The sequence below is a fragment of the Pan troglodytes genome, chromosome 23 (assembly GCF_028858775.2).
Source record: "Pan troglodytes isolate AG18354 chromosome 23, NHGRI_mPanTro3-v2.0_pri, whole genome shotgun sequence".
Lineage (NCBI taxonomy): Eukaryota > Metazoa > Chordata > Mammalia > Primates > Hominidae > Pan > Pan troglodytes.
This window is the reverse complement of record NC_086016.1, coordinates 31,173,179-31,191,576: the sequence shown is the minus strand read 5'-3', so window position 1 is coordinate 31,191,576 and position 18,398 is coordinate 31,173,179. Positions and strand designations below refer to the sequence as shown.

The 18,398-nt window shown below is 47.1% G+C and overlaps 1 protein-coding gene and 1 long non-coding RNA gene across 4 annotated transcripts in view; one reads left to right on the top strand and one right to left on the bottom strand.

Moving 5' to 3' along the window:
* ZNRF3 (zinc and ring finger 3) overlaps positions 1-18,398 on the bottom strand; it is a 170,337-nt gene that overhangs the window by 10,433 nt on the left and 141,506 nt on the right. The window contains exons 3-4 of the mRNA XM_515054.9: positions 1,043-1,117; positions 182-313 (exon numbers count right to left, since the gene is read on the bottom strand). Coding sequence (XP_515054.6) covers positions 182-313; positions 1,043-1,117 — 207 coding nt within the window. The remainder of the gene's footprint in view (positions 1-181; positions 314-1,042; positions 1,118-18,398) is intronic.
* LOC104003733 (uncharacterized) lies at positions 10,713-16,709 on the top strand. 3 transcript variants are annotated; one of them, XR_008541725.2, is made up of 3 exons: positions 10,713-12,196; positions 12,388-12,500; positions 16,578-16,709. It is a non-coding gene; the product is annotated as an uncharacterized LOC104003733 (long non-coding RNA). The 3 variants fall into 3 exon arrangements; XR_001712617.4 differs by having other exon boundaries at positions 10,713-12,304; XR_010155923.1 differs by lacking the exon at positions 16,578-16,709 and adding an exon at positions 12,689-13,857.

The following is an 18,398-nucleotide window of genomic DNA, read 5'->3' as shown; positions in this document are numbered from 1 at the left end:
TATAAAGGAACATGAGTAAAATTTCACCCTGGCCTTGAGTCCAATAGCTGATCTAAGCCTGCAGGAACCTGGGGTATGCCAGCATTTCAGACAGAGATAGGAATGAAAGCCCAAGGGAAATAAAGGGACAGGTAGTAGCAGAGAAGGCCCCGAGCCTGTGCCAAATGGTGCGGAGGCTCACTCGAGGAGGGCGGTGCTGGATCCTTGCTCGAGCCACTTTCTGCTTGTTGACGATGTTCATCAGCTTAATGGCATCTGCACCCTTCACATACACCACCGGCCTCTTGAGCGGGTCTTCAGAGCCCTGGTTCAGCTAAGGAAGAAGAGAGGGCTCTGGTTAAAAGGTGTGCTTACTTTAAGAAGCAGTAGAGAGAAAGAAAGGCTGGAGGGAAGGAACATTGAATACCCGTCTGGAATCCTCCAGCTCTTCCAACATTACAGCCTTGGAGCTCCCAGAAGAGCAAGGCTGAGAATGACGCTTGTTTTGGGATGGACTGGGCAAGCAGAAGGCCCAGAAAGGTCTCAGAAAATGCCCCCTGAGCCCGGTGCAGTGGCTCACGCCTGTAATCCCAGCACTTTGGGAGGCCGAGGCAGATGGATCACAAGGTCAAGGGTTCAAGACCAGCCTGGCCAACATGGTGAAACCCCATCTCTACTAAAAACACAAAAATTAGCCAGGCGTGGTGGCTCGTGCCTATAATTCCAGATACTTGGGAGGCTGAGGCAGGAGAATCGCTTGAACCCGGAAGGTGGAGATTGCAGTGAGCTGAAATTGCGCCACTGCACTCCAGCCTGGGTGACAGAGCAAGACTCCGTCTCGGGGGAAAAAAAGAGAAAATGCCCCCTGTGCCCCAATTCCCTGGCTCTTAACCTCGCCCAGTACACCTCCTTTGGGAATTATGTCCAAACATGGACACCTAACTTCAGAAGACAAGAGCAAATGCCCTGAGATGAGGGTGACATGACCGGGACAAGCCAAGCTCACTAAAGGAAGTGCCTTTCTCAGGGAGGCTGCAGTGTTGGCATGGCCTGAGGAGCTTACCTGATCAATAGCTTCTGGGTTTTCAGACACATCAAAGATGACTGCAGTAGCTCCCCGCTGTACTGCTCGCTTGGCCTGCCAGAGTTAAAAAAACAGCAGGTTGGCCCTCTGGTCCTCTTACCTTTTCAAAGTTGGCCTTGGCAATCAGGCCTGTAATCAAATGCAGAATCTGACAGTTACCAACTTATGTGACTTCAGGGATGTTACTTCACTTTCCTAATCCTCAATTTTCCCATCTATAAAGAAGGGGACTGATGACTAGAGTTAACAATAACATACAGTTTCAAATAGCTAGGAGAAGGACATTCCCAACACAAAGAAGTGATAAATGTTTGAGATAATGGATATGCCGAATTACCCTGATCTGATCACTATACCTTGTATGTATTGAAATATTGCTATGTACCCCACGAATATGTACAATTATTATCTGTCAATTAGAAAACTTTTTTTTAAAGAGGACAATTTCACCTACCTTGTATGGTAATCATGAGGTCAGATGACTTATAATAGGGGAAAATACATAATTGATAACTTAACAAACTTTTGTCTTCCTATCCAGCCCAAATACTGAAAACAACCTACACATCAACAACCTGCCCAGTCAGTACACAGGTATTGGTTTCAGTATTTCCTGTTTCAGAGCCATTGGCAACCACAGCAAGTGCCTTTGGTCCATCTCATGTGGTTCCTTTTTCCTTCCCATGTCACCCAGTTAGAAGAATATATTGAGTATTTCTGAATGAGTCTCAAAATGGTTAATTTTAATAAGTGACACAGGCTGAAGACCTCTGGAGACACTGTCGGTGGTGGGAGCTGTGAAAAATAATTGTAAATGGGGTTTTGAAGCAGTTGGCTGCCAGACCTGGCTACACATCAAAAGCCACTTGGGAAGTTTGTAAAGCAGATTTCCTGGCTCAAACCACAGAGACTGATTGAGCAGGGCTGGAGTCAGGCCCAGGAAACTGAGTTGTGTATGCTTTCTGGGGGATTCAGATGATTCAACTACTTGGGGAACTACTGATCAGAGGGATGAGATTAGAATGTTTTAGGAACAAATGAGAAGTGACGGGATTCTTTTTGGGGGAGGTGGGGGAAGGATTCCTTTCCATCCCAAAGAACCTTCTAATTCCATGTCCAGCTAAGGGGACAGCAAGGCAGAAGCTGTGGAAAAACAAGACTTAAGATATAGCATGGCTGGAGTTCGAGACCAGTCTAGGTAACATAGCAAGACCCCATTATCTAAAAAATAACAGAAAAATTAGCTGGGTGTGGCAGGACATAACTGTAGTCTCAGCTACTCGGGAGGCTGAGGTAGGAGGTTTGATTGAGCCCAAGAGGTAGAGGTTGGGTTGTGATTGCACCACTTCATTCTAGCCTGAGTGACAGAGCAAGACCCTGTCTCCACAAAATATATACATACATACATACATGCATGTCCTGGCTTTTAGGAGCCTGAATCTTGTTAGGGAAGTAAGACACTTCTAATGTGTGTATGTATAGAAGGCAAACCCAGCCTTCTATAAGACGCGCAAATGATGGCTAGTGCTTAGAGATCAACAGAGTTACTATGGGCCACAGTGCTTGAGAAAGAATAAAATTGAAATTCCTTTCCGTAGGAATAATCACTCTACATTGATGTGGCGTGAGAAAGCAAAGTTGCCCAGAACACAGCTAGACCAATAGCTCCACTGGCCCACTAGAGGGCAGTCTCACCCTATAGCTTTTACAACAAACCAATTCCTTGTATTTAGCACCAAACAGTACCAAAAACAACTTCAGTAAAATCTTCAGTATACTGCAAGTTCCTTGGCAGTTTAAGAAGTTCTGGCACTCTGGACAATCTGTCTTTGTCTTGCAGGGGACCCTTTCTTTTTGAATGGAGATTCAATGCATTGAAAGTCTCTGCCGATTGTCCACCACACCCTGTTTCATCACCAGATTGCTAGGCTAGGAGTCAGGAATGAATCCTGGGAGCTATTCCTGCCTCTGCCACTGGCATGCTGCCAACAGTGGACAAGTCACTCAATCGCTTTCAGCCTCAGCCTCAGTTTCCCCATCTGTTAAAAAAAAAAAGGCGGTGGGGGATGGCTGGGCATGGTGGCTTATGCCTGTAATCCCAGCACTCTGAGAGGCTTAGGCGGGTAGATCACCTGAGGTCAGGAGTTCCAGACCAGTCTGGCCAACATGGTGAAAGCCTATCTCTACTAAAAATGCAAAAAATCAGCTGGATGTGGTGGCATGTGCTTGTACTCCCAGTTACTCCGGAGGCTGAGGCAGGAGAATCACTTGAGCCTGGGAGGCGGAGGTTGTAATGAGCCGAGATCGCACCACGGCACTCCAGCCTGGGCGACAGAGTGAGACTCTGTCTCAAAAAAAAAAGGGGGGAGCGGGTGCAGGGAGGCCGCCTATGTTATTATGACTAGAGTCCCTTCTAAATTCCCAGCCTTGGTCACTCAAATGAGAAGCAGCAGGCTATCAGAGCAACTCAGAACTGCACTGGCCCTGTCACCCTCCTCCAGGAAGAGAGGATGCTGATGACACAGCTGAGAAAGTGTGAGGCAAGAGTGGCATCACTTTCCTCCACCATAGAGCTATCTATCTTTCTATCTATCAGAGATGGGCTTTCATTCTGTCACCTGGGCTGGAGTGGTGCAATCACAGCTCACTGCAGCCTCAAACTCCTGGCCTCGAATGATCCTCCTGCCTCAGCCTCCTGAGTAGCTGGGACTGCAGGTGCCTGCTACCATGCCAGGCTAATTTTTTTTTTTTTTTTTTTGGTAGAGACAAGGTCTCACTATGTTGCCCAGGTTGGTCTTGAGCTCCTGGGCTCAAGTGATCCTCCCATTCCGGCCTCCCAAAGTGCTGAGATCACAGGCATGAGCCACCATACTGGCTATCCATAGAGCTCTTTAGGGACACAGACTCCTCTGCCAGAGGCCAACAGCTCATGGATGCCAGAGTTAATATAATTGTAAGTAGATGCTGGTGTTTTCCGCTTAGGTGGTATCCTAGGCTTTTTCATAAATTCCTTCTCCAGACATAGAAGGGCCCTGAGGAAAAGCACTAAAAATGAGGAAATAAACAGCCCCTCTCATTCCTTTATTTGGCTTTCATTCCACAATCAAGCACATCAAACAGCACCCTCGGGGAATGTACAATTCAGATAAGTCCAGATCAGGAGCGCGGTACCTGTGCGCTTTGATGCAGGTGCACCTGGAGAGTCTAATGGCCTCAGGATGAAAGGCTGCAGGATCTGGGGTAGGGAATGCCTTCCCAGGAGAGACATGCCTCAGGGAAGCCATTTAGCCACGTGGCCTTCTTAAAGTTCAGGCTTCCCTGCTCCGCCCGGAACGTGGAGGTCTCAAGGACTCAGAGGTTCCGGATGAAGCATGATCCATTTGAGAGACACAAAAGACGTTTTTCACAAAATCTAGGACATGGTGATATGTTTCCTGGTTTTTACAGTGAAGAGGGCAGGTCAGTAATAAGGCAGCTGGTTGTAGTTGCACGGGCCTGTAATCCCAGCTACTTGGGAGGCTGAGGCGGGAGTATCACTTGAGCCCAGGGGTTTGAATCTGTCTCTCTCTCTCTCTCTATATATATATGGTGCTTAAATTCCATTTACAGCTTGACTTCCAATACAACCAGGCAAAGGCACAGGATCTAAGGACATACCTTGTTTGAGAAAAATACTTCATTCACACAGGTGATCTACTTTTAAAATAATATTTAATGTAAACTACTATTAAAATCAGTTTGTATTTCCTGCACACACCAGGACTGGACAGGAGGGGAGCCAAGCTAAGATCCTAAAGGGAACTTGCCTGTCAGAAGCCAGCTTAGGATTTAAAATAGGCCATGAATAACCCATATTTAGAAAAAGACACTTTTATTATACTGTTCTGAAAGGAAATTAAAAAAATACAGGCCAGGTGCAGTGGCTCATGCCTGTAATCTCAGCACTTTCGGAGGTTGAGGCAGGAGGACTGCTTGAAGCCAGGAGTTCAAGACTAGCCTGGGCAATATAGCAAGACTGTCTCCACAAAAAAGTTAAAAACTAGCCAGGCATGGTGGCATTCACCTGTAGTCCCAGCTCCTCGGGCGGCTGAGGTAGACTGCTTGAGCCCAGGAGGTTGAAGCTGTAGTGAGCCATGATTGTGCCACTGCACTCCAGCCTGGGTGACAGGGCGAGACCCTGTCTTAAAAAAAAAAAAAAGCAACAGAACATTACTTGGTCATTCTTTGCCCCCTGCCCATATTTTCAGTTTAAAAATTGATGAGGCATATTCCTTGAACCAATCACTCTCACAGATCATTCACCATTTTAATTACTCAAGTGTAGACCAGAATATTATTTCAAAACAAACCTAGACCCTAATTAGGAGTTCACAGTCTTGTGGCCACCAGAAATCCTATCTTTAGGATCTTTAAGTCACATACTTAACGTCCAAACCTCTGAAGCTGGGGCCCTTTCAAAGAAAGGATGGGAAAGATGCAGCCTGGTGGATATGGTTGGATGAAAGTCACTGGTAAACTGGGCTGTAGCTGGAGAGGGCCGTTATCCCTAAACTGTGCACAGCCTGGAGTGCAAGATTAACAGAAGGGTGTGACTGCAGAACACAGGTGGGAAGTTTTGGCAAGGCCTCCCAGAAGCAGCCAAAGGCCTTGTCTTGCTGCCCTCTATGTGCCCTTCCCCTCATCCCCACCCACAAGGGTATCTTCACATCCTTCATCACCTTTGCTACTTCCATCCTTGCCCAGGCCAGGGCAGGTTGGCACCAGCCAGCAGGTGACCAGAAACCCAGTGCAGAGTGCTGAATGAAAGATTGCCACGGTCCTTTATTTACCTTCCCAGGGCTGCTGGACTCGAGACTAGATAATGTCTGTGGCCATTGAGACAAGTAGCAAAAGAGCAAACACTTGCGCCCTTAAAATACATTTGCAAAGTACAAAATTCCAGCCTGTCTAGAAGACAGGGCCCTATTGTGGTTGGCACTTACCACTCCTATGGTTATTCAATAAATGTTTATTATAAGTGAAAGCAAGCCTGCCTGGTACCATACTCGGGTTACTACTGGTAAAAAGAAAGTGCTCCCTGACTGTGAATGTTATGTGGTTTTCTTTCATAAGGAAGTGCTTTTACTAGTAAGATTGAGTCTAGAATGTTCCCGTGCAAATGTACCAATTATGATGAGAATTGTCCCATCACCACTTTGTGGGTGGGAAAATGTGAAGCCTAGAGCCCACCACTTACCAGGAATTCCACTCAGGAATGGATCTGGCATTCTCCCCAGTGTGTGTAGTTATACCCAGACTTGGTTTGGGGCTTGGACCTACCCCCATCTCTATTCCCTGGAGTCTCTGGGGCACGGATTCCACTTTCACCTGTTTACCTGTTCCTCTGTCAAGCTCTTGGATGTGGTATCCCTAGTGCCTACCCTTTATTGCAGGAAAACTTTGACAGAATACAGTCTTAATAGGAAATAACCCAAAAGATGACTAAGAAACTCATTTGTCCCACATTCCTGACCATAAGCTAACCAAGGAAGCTGGACTGTTAGCACTAATATGAAGACATGTCTTCAAACTCTTACAGGAAGTTGCAGACATATGGGAGCCCCAAACAGAATTTTTTGCCTCTACTGAATACAATTTTGCCTTCTGGCTTTTTTTCTTTATCATAAGCTTCTAAGTTATTAAAAATTCTTTGTAAATATTTTAAATGGCTGTGATTTTTTTTTTTCCTACACACTACACATGTATTTCTGATATTTGGGTTGTTCCAGTTTTTAAAATTATAATTAATACTACATTGAATAAATATTGGTTTTCATTTCTAGTTTCCAGAGGACATAGGTAGGCCCTGTGCCAAAGAATATAAAGATTATGAAGAATCTCAATAAAATCCACATCAAATTTTAATGCCCCTCTTATATACCCACCCAATTCTTATTTGGCTGCATAAATGACAAGATAGATAGACTGGCACAGACAATACAGGCAAATTTGTCAACAGATTTAATTTCTGGGTTAGGCGGCCTGTTGATGAGCTGGGTGGAAGGGAGAAAGAAGTGAGTTTGAGAGTAACTCTCCAGATGATGATACTTCACATGCAGAAAGACACTTTAGAGTCAAATATAATGAGTTGATCATATTAATACTAACATTACTAATCCTTCAAGGTCCAGTTCCTGTGTAACCTTTTCCATAAAACTAATGGTGCTTCTCCTTAGCCAAAGGACAGATAAGATACCTCTCTCTGAGCTCTAATATCTTAGGGTTTCTCTTGTTGTTTGCCACTTCTGTAATACATTTTCCCTGAAAATATGATCATCTTTAGAGTTTTTGCTATTTATAAGGGTAATATGTGCATGATGTGAACAATTTAAAATAACTCAGAAATTGAAAGCAAAAAATAACTCATCTGTTACCCCCTATATCCCAGCATTTTAACATGATGGGGTGGTTTATAGCCTCCATTGTTTTTTTAACCCACATATTGGCAAGAATAAAATGCATGTGTTACAGACACACGCCCACCAAAATGTAGTTTAAAATATGCTGGATTAGTACCTATAATCCCAGCTACTTGGGAGGCTGAGGAGGGAGGATCACTCGAGCCCAGGAGCTTGAGGCCAGCCTGGGCAACATAGACCCCAGCTGTTAAAAATTGTTTAAGGCCGGGCGCAGTGGCTCACACCTGTAATCCAAGCACTTTGGGAGGCCAAGGAGGGTGGATTGCCTTAGTTCAGGAGTTCGAGAGCAGCCTCGGTAACACGGTGAAATCCCACCTCTAATAAAATAAAAAAAAAAATTTAGCTGGGCGTGGCAGCGTGCCCCTGTAGTCCCAGCTACTCAGGAGGCTGAGGCAGGAGAATTGCTTGAACCCAGGAGGCGGAGCTTGCAGTGAGCCAAGATCGCGCCACTGCACTCCAGCCTGGGCGACAGAGCGAGACTCCGTCTCAAAAAGAAAAAAAATTTTAAAATAAATAGACTGGACATATTGGACATACACTGTTCTGTACTCTACTTCCCCCTTAACTCAACAATTTACTCAACAATATTTATATGCATTGATGTTGAAAAATATTCATTCTTCTTACCAGCTACACATATCATTCCATTGTATGGTTATTCAGAGCTCCTTTAATGACCATCTCCCTAAGAGGCACGTAGCAGATTTCTATATTTTCTCTGTTATAAACAGTGCTGTATTCAAATCCTTGTACTCATATTCTGGAGGCATCTGTCCTTAGTAGCCATGAGTGGTTCTGCTGAGTCATAGAGTATAGATGTCCTATACATAAAGGCCTCGCTTGGGTGCCAGGCATACCCTTGGAGATTAACAGAAACTCCCAGGAGCCAGGAGGTAGACCTTACTGACCACATTGGTATGCCCCATAAAGCCTAACATGGCTGAGCGCGTTGGCTCATGCCTGTAATCCCAGCACTTTGGGAGGCTGAGGTGGGCGGATCACTTGAGGCCAGGAGTTTGAGACCAGCCTGGCCAATATAGCAAGACTCCGTGTGTCTATTAAAAAAAAAAAAAAGGTCTAACAAAGCAGACTGCCCTGGGCATGGTTCACAGTTAAATTCTATTTGCATTAACCATGTATTAATTTAGTTGTTCCACGGTAGTTATTAACTGGTTACTATGTGTTCTAGACCCTGGGGACTCATACAGCAGCCGGCAGCAAGCGTGGTCACAGACCCCTGTCCTCACCAAGCACACATCCTGCCCATGGTGCTGGTAGATCCCTCTCTGAAGAGTCCAGGAGAGTCAATAAGGAAGAGCATGTACATTTAGTTCCAAGGGCAAATGGGTAAGAAATTAAGAACATGGCTTCACTTGCCTCATATCTCTATAGTAGCCTTTCCCAAAGTGCATCTACTAAGGGAATGATTTTCCTGGTCGGTGTCCTTTGAGAAATGCTGCACATTCCAGAGCTATCCCTGACATATACATCATTAACATGCTAGAGGCTCCTATTTTACCCAGCATCCCAAACTTTTTTGAACACAAAGCCTGTTTGCAGCAACTCCTGTTAACACTCTCCCTTCCATGGAGCACGCTTTAGGACTCTGCTCCATGGCTCATGGTATGTCAAGGTGAGAGGAGTATCATCCCCTTAACCCACTCCCCATCACTCTAACTCACAGGTGGAAGGCTGAAGGATATGACAGAAGACCTACATTTTGATCTGGAAACCAATTACTAAATGGCACCTGTAATTTAAATGAGATGGTTATCAGTATGGAAACATTCGAGTATATAGTTCCATCTGACAACTACTGAAGAGGGCCAACTGGGTGCCAGGCATCCCAAGGAAGACACAATCCAGGACCTTCTGGAATTGTCTGTCATAACACAGTTGCTGCTGTCCTGGGTGAAGAGACCTTGCTTAGCAAGCAGCAGCATGAAGACACTGAGGTCTCTCCCCTTCTTATCCAAGTGAGTGTTCACTTGGGCCTCTTCTCTGACAGACTTACATATAAGTAGTGTGACCGAAGGGGGCAGAAACCATGCTCATGGAGAATCCGAAATGGCACCAGAGTCCCAGGGCTTGGTTCTCAGGACTTGACATTAGCATTCTGCTTTATTTTGGGTCCCCAAGTTACTTCTGCAGCTATTCGCAGAGCACAGCACACTGTCCCGGACATTTCTGGGTCATTTCTTGCTCGGGTGGATGTAGGTGCAAGGGGTCTTGCCATGGGCCTGCTCTTCATACAATCCTTACTTCCCCCAAACCTGGGCTCCCTCCTCAAGGAGGTACCCCATCTCCCCCATTCCTCCACCCATGGGGCAAAGTCAAAACTGCAGCCCTTTGCCTTTTCACCTATGCCCAATGGCTTACCAAATTTTGCTGATTCTGACTTCCAAATCCATCCATCGTTTTTTCGTCCCCACTGCTGCCACCCTGGCCAGGACACCAGATTTCTCACAAGTCCCAACAACATTCTCTTCTGGGGGCTCCTGAGCCCAGCCCACCTTGCACGCCCCTGCCCCCTCCCCAACACGGTCTCCATGCAGTAGCAGAGGGACCGTTCTCAATCATGGATCTGACCTGCACCACCCTTCTCCAATGACTGTGCTGCTCTTAGGGTAAGATGTGACTTCCTCCTGCTTATTGTTTCTGAACACAACACTCAAACTCCTAAGTTGAACTAGATTGAGCCTTTTTTTTTTTTTTTTTTTTTTGAGATGGAGTCTCACTCTGTCGCCCATGCTGGAGTGCAGTGGCACAATCTTAGCTCACTGCAGCCTCCACCTCCTGGGTTCAAGCGATTATCCTGCCTCAGCCTCCCGAGTAGTTGGGATTACAGGTGTGCACCATCATGCCCGGCTAATTTTTTCTACTTTTAGTAGAGACAGGGTTTCGCCATGTTGGCCAGGCTGGTCTTGAACTCCTGGCCTCAGGTGATCCACCCTCCTTGGCCTCCCAAAGTGCTGGGATTACAGGCCTGAGCCACCACACCCGGCCTAGACTGAGCTTCTTTTAGTTCTCTTCAAAATCCCAAACTCAATGGTGGCCACATTTGGGGTAACAGGAGACCAACAATGAGGAGCACATTACCCACCCCCCGCCACAGGGTTCATTTACTGCTTCTCTCTCTGTTCAGGTATTATTCCCTCAGGCTGCGGTGCCCAGTGGCCTTATGCTGTGCTCCACCACTGTGGCACTTATGACATCACACTGTCATTGTTTACTTAAAATGCCTCCTTCACTAAAGGGCAGCCAGTGTGTCAGACTTCTTTCCTGCTGAATTCCCGGCAAAAGGCCTGGCACAGGGTAAATGGCCAAAAAATGTTTGTTGATTAACCTAAAAGATCAGCTTTTGCCCTAGGGGTTAGCATCAAACACCATGGGCCCTGCTACTGAAAGCACTGATTGCAGCTCACTCTAGGCCACCTATCTCCTCCCTTTGACTTTTTAGAAAGGTCTGTTCTCTACCAGATTTTCTTGGAACATAATATTCTTCGCACTTTAAGATTCTCAGGATTCGGTTTCTTATTACTGGTGCCATCTTCTGCTGTTGCATTTCCTGACAGCCTTTTTACTGGTTGTCAGTTCGAATGCAGACATCGTGTCTCCTCCGGCCAACCTTGACCCCAGGCACTAAAAGTGGCTTGGCCTTGTTGTGGATCTGTATCAGGCCCCAGCCCCTGCGTGTGCTCATCTCTGGATATCAAAGCTCTCTGAAAACAAGCCCAACCACTTGCAGTGTTTGTTCCATCCATTCTGCAGGAATGGGAGCCTCCCTTAGTACCTTTACCAAAAGAAAGCTGGCCAGATGACTACCCTTGGCCATGTCCACAAGAACAGGCTGTATGTGAATTTTTACAGCCTCCTCCCATTATCACTAGGGGGCCTTGACTTTCCTCCAGCCTAAAAGACTGATGGAGTTCATCCTGCAACCTGCGGAGAAATATGGCCACACCATACAGCGGCCCAACCCCAGGAAAGTGCAGGTTTGGCTGCTTTCCCCACCTGGTGCGAAGCTCTGGCGCCTTGGCTCTCTGGGTGAACTGGTGGCAAATTCTACCACAGCTTCAAAATCCCCAACTCAATGGTGCCCTAATTTGGGGTAACAAGAGACTTAAGCATAGGCTTGAAGGCTTGAGAGACACAGCCATCTAGAGCCGGAGCCTGGAACATGTCACTGCTGAAATGCAGGGCGGCAGGAACCAGCCCTGTTTCTGTTGCCGCCACCAGGCCTGCTCCTGTGGTCAGGGAGGGGAAAAGGGCGGTTAACACGATGGAGAGCACCCAGCCGGTCCTAGGGACTGGCCACGCCTGACGCCCACAGGTCCCTCTTGGCGGGTCCTACCCCAGGCCAGAGAGCCCAGGCTCTTTGAGTCCTGTTACCCCCTCCCTCTGGAGGCCACTAAGTGGATTTTAAATCCTTACTCCTCACTTTTTCCTTTCCTCCTCCTCGAGTTCTTCACTTAGTAGTGACCACCCAGGCACCAGGCTCTTGAACATTCTGGTCAGCTGCTGTTCTCTGAAGCATGAGTCACTGCATGACACAGGACATTCTCGCTGGGCAAGGGGGCTCCCAAGGCCTGCCTCACCAAGGGCCCTGTTTTCCGACAGAAACTTTTCATTCCATAGGAAATGAGGTCACACACCAAGAGCACACGGGTAACCGGTGAGAAAATCCTGGTGCCAGGAACGGGGGTGGTGGTGGTAGAAGAGGAGAGGCAAACTAGACCCTAACACTCACGAACCAGCAGGGGGAATCACCTGTGGTTCTTGGGTAATTTGTACTAGGGTGGGGATGAGGAGGGTGGAGGAAAGGGACGCACACAGCTTTAAAAAAATATCTGGTTTCTTTTAAAGTATATACAACATACATGATTTTACTAAGCCAAACTTGCAGGGCATTTGGCTAGCTTACTTTCAAGACTTGGAGCCCCTTAATCTACGGCCTACAGGAGACCAACACACAGGAGGTAAAGAGGGGCAGGGGCAGGGGCAGCGGCAGGAGCGGGGGCGAGAGGCCAGGGCGGCCAGGCGGGCTTCACTGCTTGGGGGGTTGGGAGGTGAGGGTGGGTGGCGCAGTGCTGCCAGCTCCACCCGCCGGCTCCTCGCTCCAGGGCTTGGCTGCAGCCCGGCCTGACCTTCCAGGTTTCCCTGGCAGGAGATCAAAGCGCTGAAGCCACAAACACAGCTCAGAACTCCGAGGCCCTGCGGCCAACATCCCCCCTCCCGCGGCTCCTCCCCGCGCCAGGAGCCCTCCTCCTCCCCACTCCCACCCCTCGTGCACCGCCCTGCAGGGTCCCTCCTCCCCTCCACCAGCCCTGCTTCTCTATGTTCCCCCCACCCCCGAACCCCCAATCCAGCGGGCCGGGACTTTCGGGGCGGGCTGCCATCCGGCCTTCTCCGACCCGGGAAAGTGCCCTCCTCGCCACCGGCCGCGCCCCTCCCCACCGGGAGAAGATATTTCTCGCCATAATTAAAGTCATTAAGCCTCCAAAGGCTCCCGTCGGCTGCAGGTTCTGAGTTCCGGAACGAAGATGATGCATTTTAAGTCCTAGTTAAGATTATGCTGATCTATTTAGGAGACATGTAGCAGCGAGAATTCAGCGGTTAAGTTAGTGGTTAAGGCTGCCTAAGTTTAAATAGTGTTACTTATTCTCAAAATATGTAGCAGCCCCACTTAATTTCTCCTAATTAAAGGTACCCGACTTTAGAGGCTGGAGTCCGCGGCCGGGTCGCGGCGCCATTGCACAGGTTGGTACCCTTTTCACAATCAGAAACTAGTGGGTGTCAAACGGAAATGCATTTCCCTAGATCTTAATCTTAAACATAGACGTTTAGGCCAGTTCCAAGAAACACAATGATCCTCTTTGTTTTAACACCTGACAAGGAGCACCAAAAACCCAGGAAAGCCTGTCCACACCCTCCTGCTCCATCGATACTGTGGGGTGAAAGATGTTACGGAAAAAACCGCAGTTGGGTTGTTTCATTACCTGCCTATGCCTGGAAGATAAGCTTTTGGAAGAACCTGGAAGTCGTTATCTTGGTTGAGTTTCCAGAAGTCCCACTTCAGGCCAAATCTTATATAGTCCGCAACTAGAAACTTCAAAAAGGACCACCCCCCTTCAATGCATATGGCAACTAATTAATATAAACAAGTGTTAATTAGGTGGCAGCATCAGGCTTAACGAGGAACAACAGTGCCTGCAAAGTCTGGACACCCTACAGCCTCTCTGGAGGATGAGAGGCGGCGGGCAGGCTCTCTCTGAAGGCTGAGTTCCTCACAGGGGCAGCTGTGCTTCTCAACCTTTGCTCACGGAGGAGGCAACTGGGGAGATTAAAAAAAACAAAAACAAAAACAAAAAAACTCGTGCCCAGGACCTACCCCTAGAGATGGTTTGATCTATATAGATAAAACCCCAGCAGCAATATATTTTTTAGAAGTTTCGCAGTTATTTTAAAATTCAGATAGGGCAGAGAACCACTGATCTAACCTAAAATTGCACACGGCCTCTGGCATGACTGTCCAGTGCACCTTCTGGAGCTCCTCTCCTGATTCAGTTGGACTGATGTAGACCCAGAGGCCATCTAACCAGCATGCACTGGGACTACTTACAGTGAGGCAAAGGAAGGTGTTAGAAAATTGCTGAATCAGGTGGTAAACTCATTGAGAAGGCAGAAGATTATTTTGATTACATGATTTTCTTATTTTTATGAAGAGGAAGGTAATTTGGATGAAAGCATTTTTGCTTGCTTCTAACATTCGTGGGACGGGGACAAGGGCTAACAAACTAGTAAATAAAATAGATCTTACTCTTCTATCTTGACATATGTACCTTCATAAGAACTTGAAACATAGGTTCCAGGTGAGCTTTCCAACTCCTTGGAGCTCCTTGCCAGAGCATGTCAGTGTGGAGACAGCTGACCCCTGGTCCACCCTGCACTTTGAGGGGGTTGTACACAGGCAGGTGAACACCCTAGGCTTTGAGGCCAAGCTGTGTCTACATCCTTGGGAAGAGGGGCATGCTGCCAGTGCACTGTGCCTCCAGGAGGATGGTCCTAGAAGAGAGGTCTGTAAGGGCTAGAAACCAACACAAGGTCATCTTAGGGGAGTTTAGGGATGCTGGGAATGGTTTGGATGGGGGCTTCCCCTTGGACTCCTCACCCTGTGGCCAGAAGGTTTAAAAGAGGGGCCTTAAAGCACGGCCCCCCTGCTTGGTCATAGAGTGGTACTGAGATTCCAAGAGGGAAAGTCAGGAAAGTACCTATTAATGTTCCAGGCAAGGCACCGAGTGCTTTCAAATGGTACTGAATCTGCAGAGCAACTCTGCAAGGGAGGTGGTGTTGATCCCCATTTTACAGCTGGAGGCTCAAAGGTTACATAACTTGCCCATGGATACTCAGCCACAAAGTGGAGAGCTGACATTTGACCTAAGCCTCTCTCCATAATCCCAGGCCAGAGAAATACTCATGTTGTCCCAGGGGGTTCTAAAATCAAGTGTAATGGAGATATGTACACATATATCAATGTGAATGCTGAACCTCCAAATATTCCATTAATAGCTTATGTAAGTATTATATTTCCTGGTAACACAAGGAAATTCCAGATAGCTCTTATCCTAACCCACTTGGTCTCCCTTCTCTTGAAATTTCCCTTTACAAATGTCATGCAGCTCATGTAGTCAACATAAGGAGGGATTTTTTTTCTCCCCTTGCTGCCTATCACACTCATTGCATCACATCTGGCCCTCCCTGAGAGGTGGCAGGGTGGAACATTTTCCTACTTTTGTACAGGGTTACCTGCTTAAAAACTCAGGCCTATTTAGTCAAAGACTATTTCATCCAAAGGCGTTATATTCATTGCCATTGTAGCCAATGCAAGTTCACCAACACTACAACTTTCATCCTTTATTCTTAAGGATCTAAGTTGTTTCAAAATGGTCCCCTGTGTACCCTATGATATTGACTCCTTTTACATGATTTTGTATTAGTAGAGTTTAAGAAAATTTCATTATCTCTTCACCTTAAACCAAAATCATTTATAACAGCTACAGAATCAAATCCCTTTCTCTAGAGAAGGGCAGTTACATGGCCCCCCTCAGCCATGTTATTCTTATCTGGGTGCAGTCAGTTTGATGACACCCTACCAAAGCCAGGCTGGCCAACCCAGGCTCTTTTTAGCACTGCCATAGTGGAAGAGCAGGAAGAAAAGGGGGTACCTCACACTGCTTGGACTGAAATCCTAGCTCACCTTCCCAGCTCTGTGACTGTGAGCATGTGATGAATTTTCTGTTTTATTTCATCTGCACAATGGGGATGACACTGAATCTATCTCCTGAAGGCTTCTGGAAGTTGACATGACCATGTTACACTTCATATACATGCAGGGACGTCCCAGTTTAGGCCAAGAAATGATGACACAGCATGAGTCTGGCAGAGGGTGGTCAGTGGCTGTCAGCCCAGTGGTATGTCGGAATGCCTGGGGGAGCTTATTAAATAATAGAGGGGGCCAGGCATGGTGGCTCACACCTGTAATCCCAGCACTTTGGGAGGCCGAGGCGGGTAGGTAACCTGAGGTCAGGAGTTCGAAACCAGCCTGGCCAACATGGTGAAACCCCGTCTCTACTACAAATACAAAAATTAGCTGGGCATGGTGGCAGTCACCTGTAATCCCAACTACTCGGGAGGCTGAGGCAGGAGAATCACTTGAACCCGGGAGGCGGAGGTTGCAGTGAGCCAAGATCGCGCCATTGCACTCCAGCCTGGGGGACAAGAGTGAGACTTCATCTCAAAAATAAATAAATAAATAAATAAATAAAATTAAATAAAAAATAGAGGGGTAGACTCCTTCCTGGAGATTGACTAATGGGAACCGGGCTGGAGGTAGATCTAGCCTTTGTAGGTTTGAAAGCTCCTCAGGCCAACTCTTAGGTGCAGCCAAGATGCGTAACCACAGACCAAGATGCTAAGGAGGTAAGAGAGGGAGAGATGATGAGCTGGGAATGTGCTTCTTAACCTAACTCATCAAGCCCTTGTTCTTTCCCTCCTAGAATGGCCCAACTGCTTTCTCAGCTACATTTCTGGTTTTCAAGAAACCCACTTATGCTACTCTACCTCAGACTTAAGGAAAGTGCTTGTTAAAGAGAAAATGTGTCTTCGAGGCAATAAACAATTGAGCTTTTTGTGATGTCTGGGGAAAGATACCCCCAAAGCAGAAGTCTGGGTCCCTCACAATCAAAAGCCTCCAAACAACAATGATCACAGACATCCTCTGGTCACCAGGTCTTGGCATGGCACCTGGAACCCAGCAGGCACAAAAATGCTGGGTGGACACACAGCCATGGGCACAAGAGCAACCATTTATACGGGGCAAGCTTTTGGGGTTTGTGGCAGAAGTCCTCCTGACTTTTGGGTCCAGGCCTTTGGCCTCTATGCCACAGGAGTCCCAGGGTCTTGCATAGGAGCCTCTGCCTTGAGTAGGAGACAGCAATGGAATGCAAGTTCCAGATGGGTCTTCTGCGATAACAGGATAAAAATAGAGAAAGATGAGAATCTCAAGGACACCATTTTCAGGTTTAAGACCTATTTTTAAAAAATGAAACACATGCTTTCTTGAAGTAAGCCTTCAAACATACTCTGAACTGAGCTAACCAAGTCACAGAACTTGTATGTCAACTGCCCAACTAATATCCACTTATCTGTGATAAGTGGTGACAGTTCTGACACTAGAAGGAATTTTAGTGATGGGGTCTGGGGGTGTGGAGAAGGGATATTGGCCATAGCAGTCATGAGTTAGGCTGTAAAACATAAGTTAAACGCAGAATGTCCTATATTGAATTAGACCCTAAAATGTGCTATATTTTCGGGTCTAATTCAAGTAACAAGTGCTATAATCACCTTTCCATAGGCTAACAGAATGAAGGCTGTGTCAAATCTATGCTTTTATTTCTCCCAAATGCGTTCCAGTCCTGGTACTCAATAGTCATCACAATGGTGCCGATGATGGAGGGGGAAGGAGAAAAGTGGCAGAGTCATCAAGCTAGCCTTCCTCAGCCCGACAGCTAATGCTAGCTGGAGAATAAAGGTGCTCCCAAGCATCCCTACCACGCATCTGGGGTGTAACAATAATCATTAATACTACTTTCTGTCCTGTGTTCACAATCCCATCAATGCCCCTTTTGGGCTGGAAAGCAGTGAGGGGCTTGCAATCCACTAGGTTAAAGAAATGGAACTAGAGGCTGGACGCGGTGGCTCATGCCTATAATCCCAGCACTTTGGGAGGCTGAGGCAGGCAGATCACCTGAGGTCAGGAGTTTGAGACCAGCCTGGCCAATATAGTGAAACCCCGTCTCTACTAAAAATACAAAAAATTAGCCGGGCATGTTGGCCTGCACCTGTAATCCCAGGTACTCAGGAGGCTGCCGTGAGCCTAGATCATGCGCTTGTATTCCAGGCTGGGTGACAGAGCAAGACTCCGTCTCAAAAAAAAAAAAAAAAAAAAAAAAAAGAAAGAAAGAGAAATGGAACTAGACCAACAAGGGAAACAAATGGATTAAGAGTTTAATTGGGTGGGATTATTTTGAAGGATGCTCAATACAGTTCTGCAATGGAGGATCCTGGACGGGGGTGATGTGTGCCATAGGCTGGTGTGGTCAGGAAAGACTTCATGGAGGCCAAGCTGCCAGAATGAAGAGGAAGAGAAGGCCAGCCAGCAGCTGGATATCAAAGGTGCTGGTGGAGGCAGCAGACACACCAAGTATAGGGGAGAGGTTAGCAAAAGGTGGCATAGAGGCTGGGTATGGTGGCTCACATCTGTAATCCCAGCACTTTGGGAGGCCGAGGCGGGTGGATCACTTGAGGTCAGGAGTTCG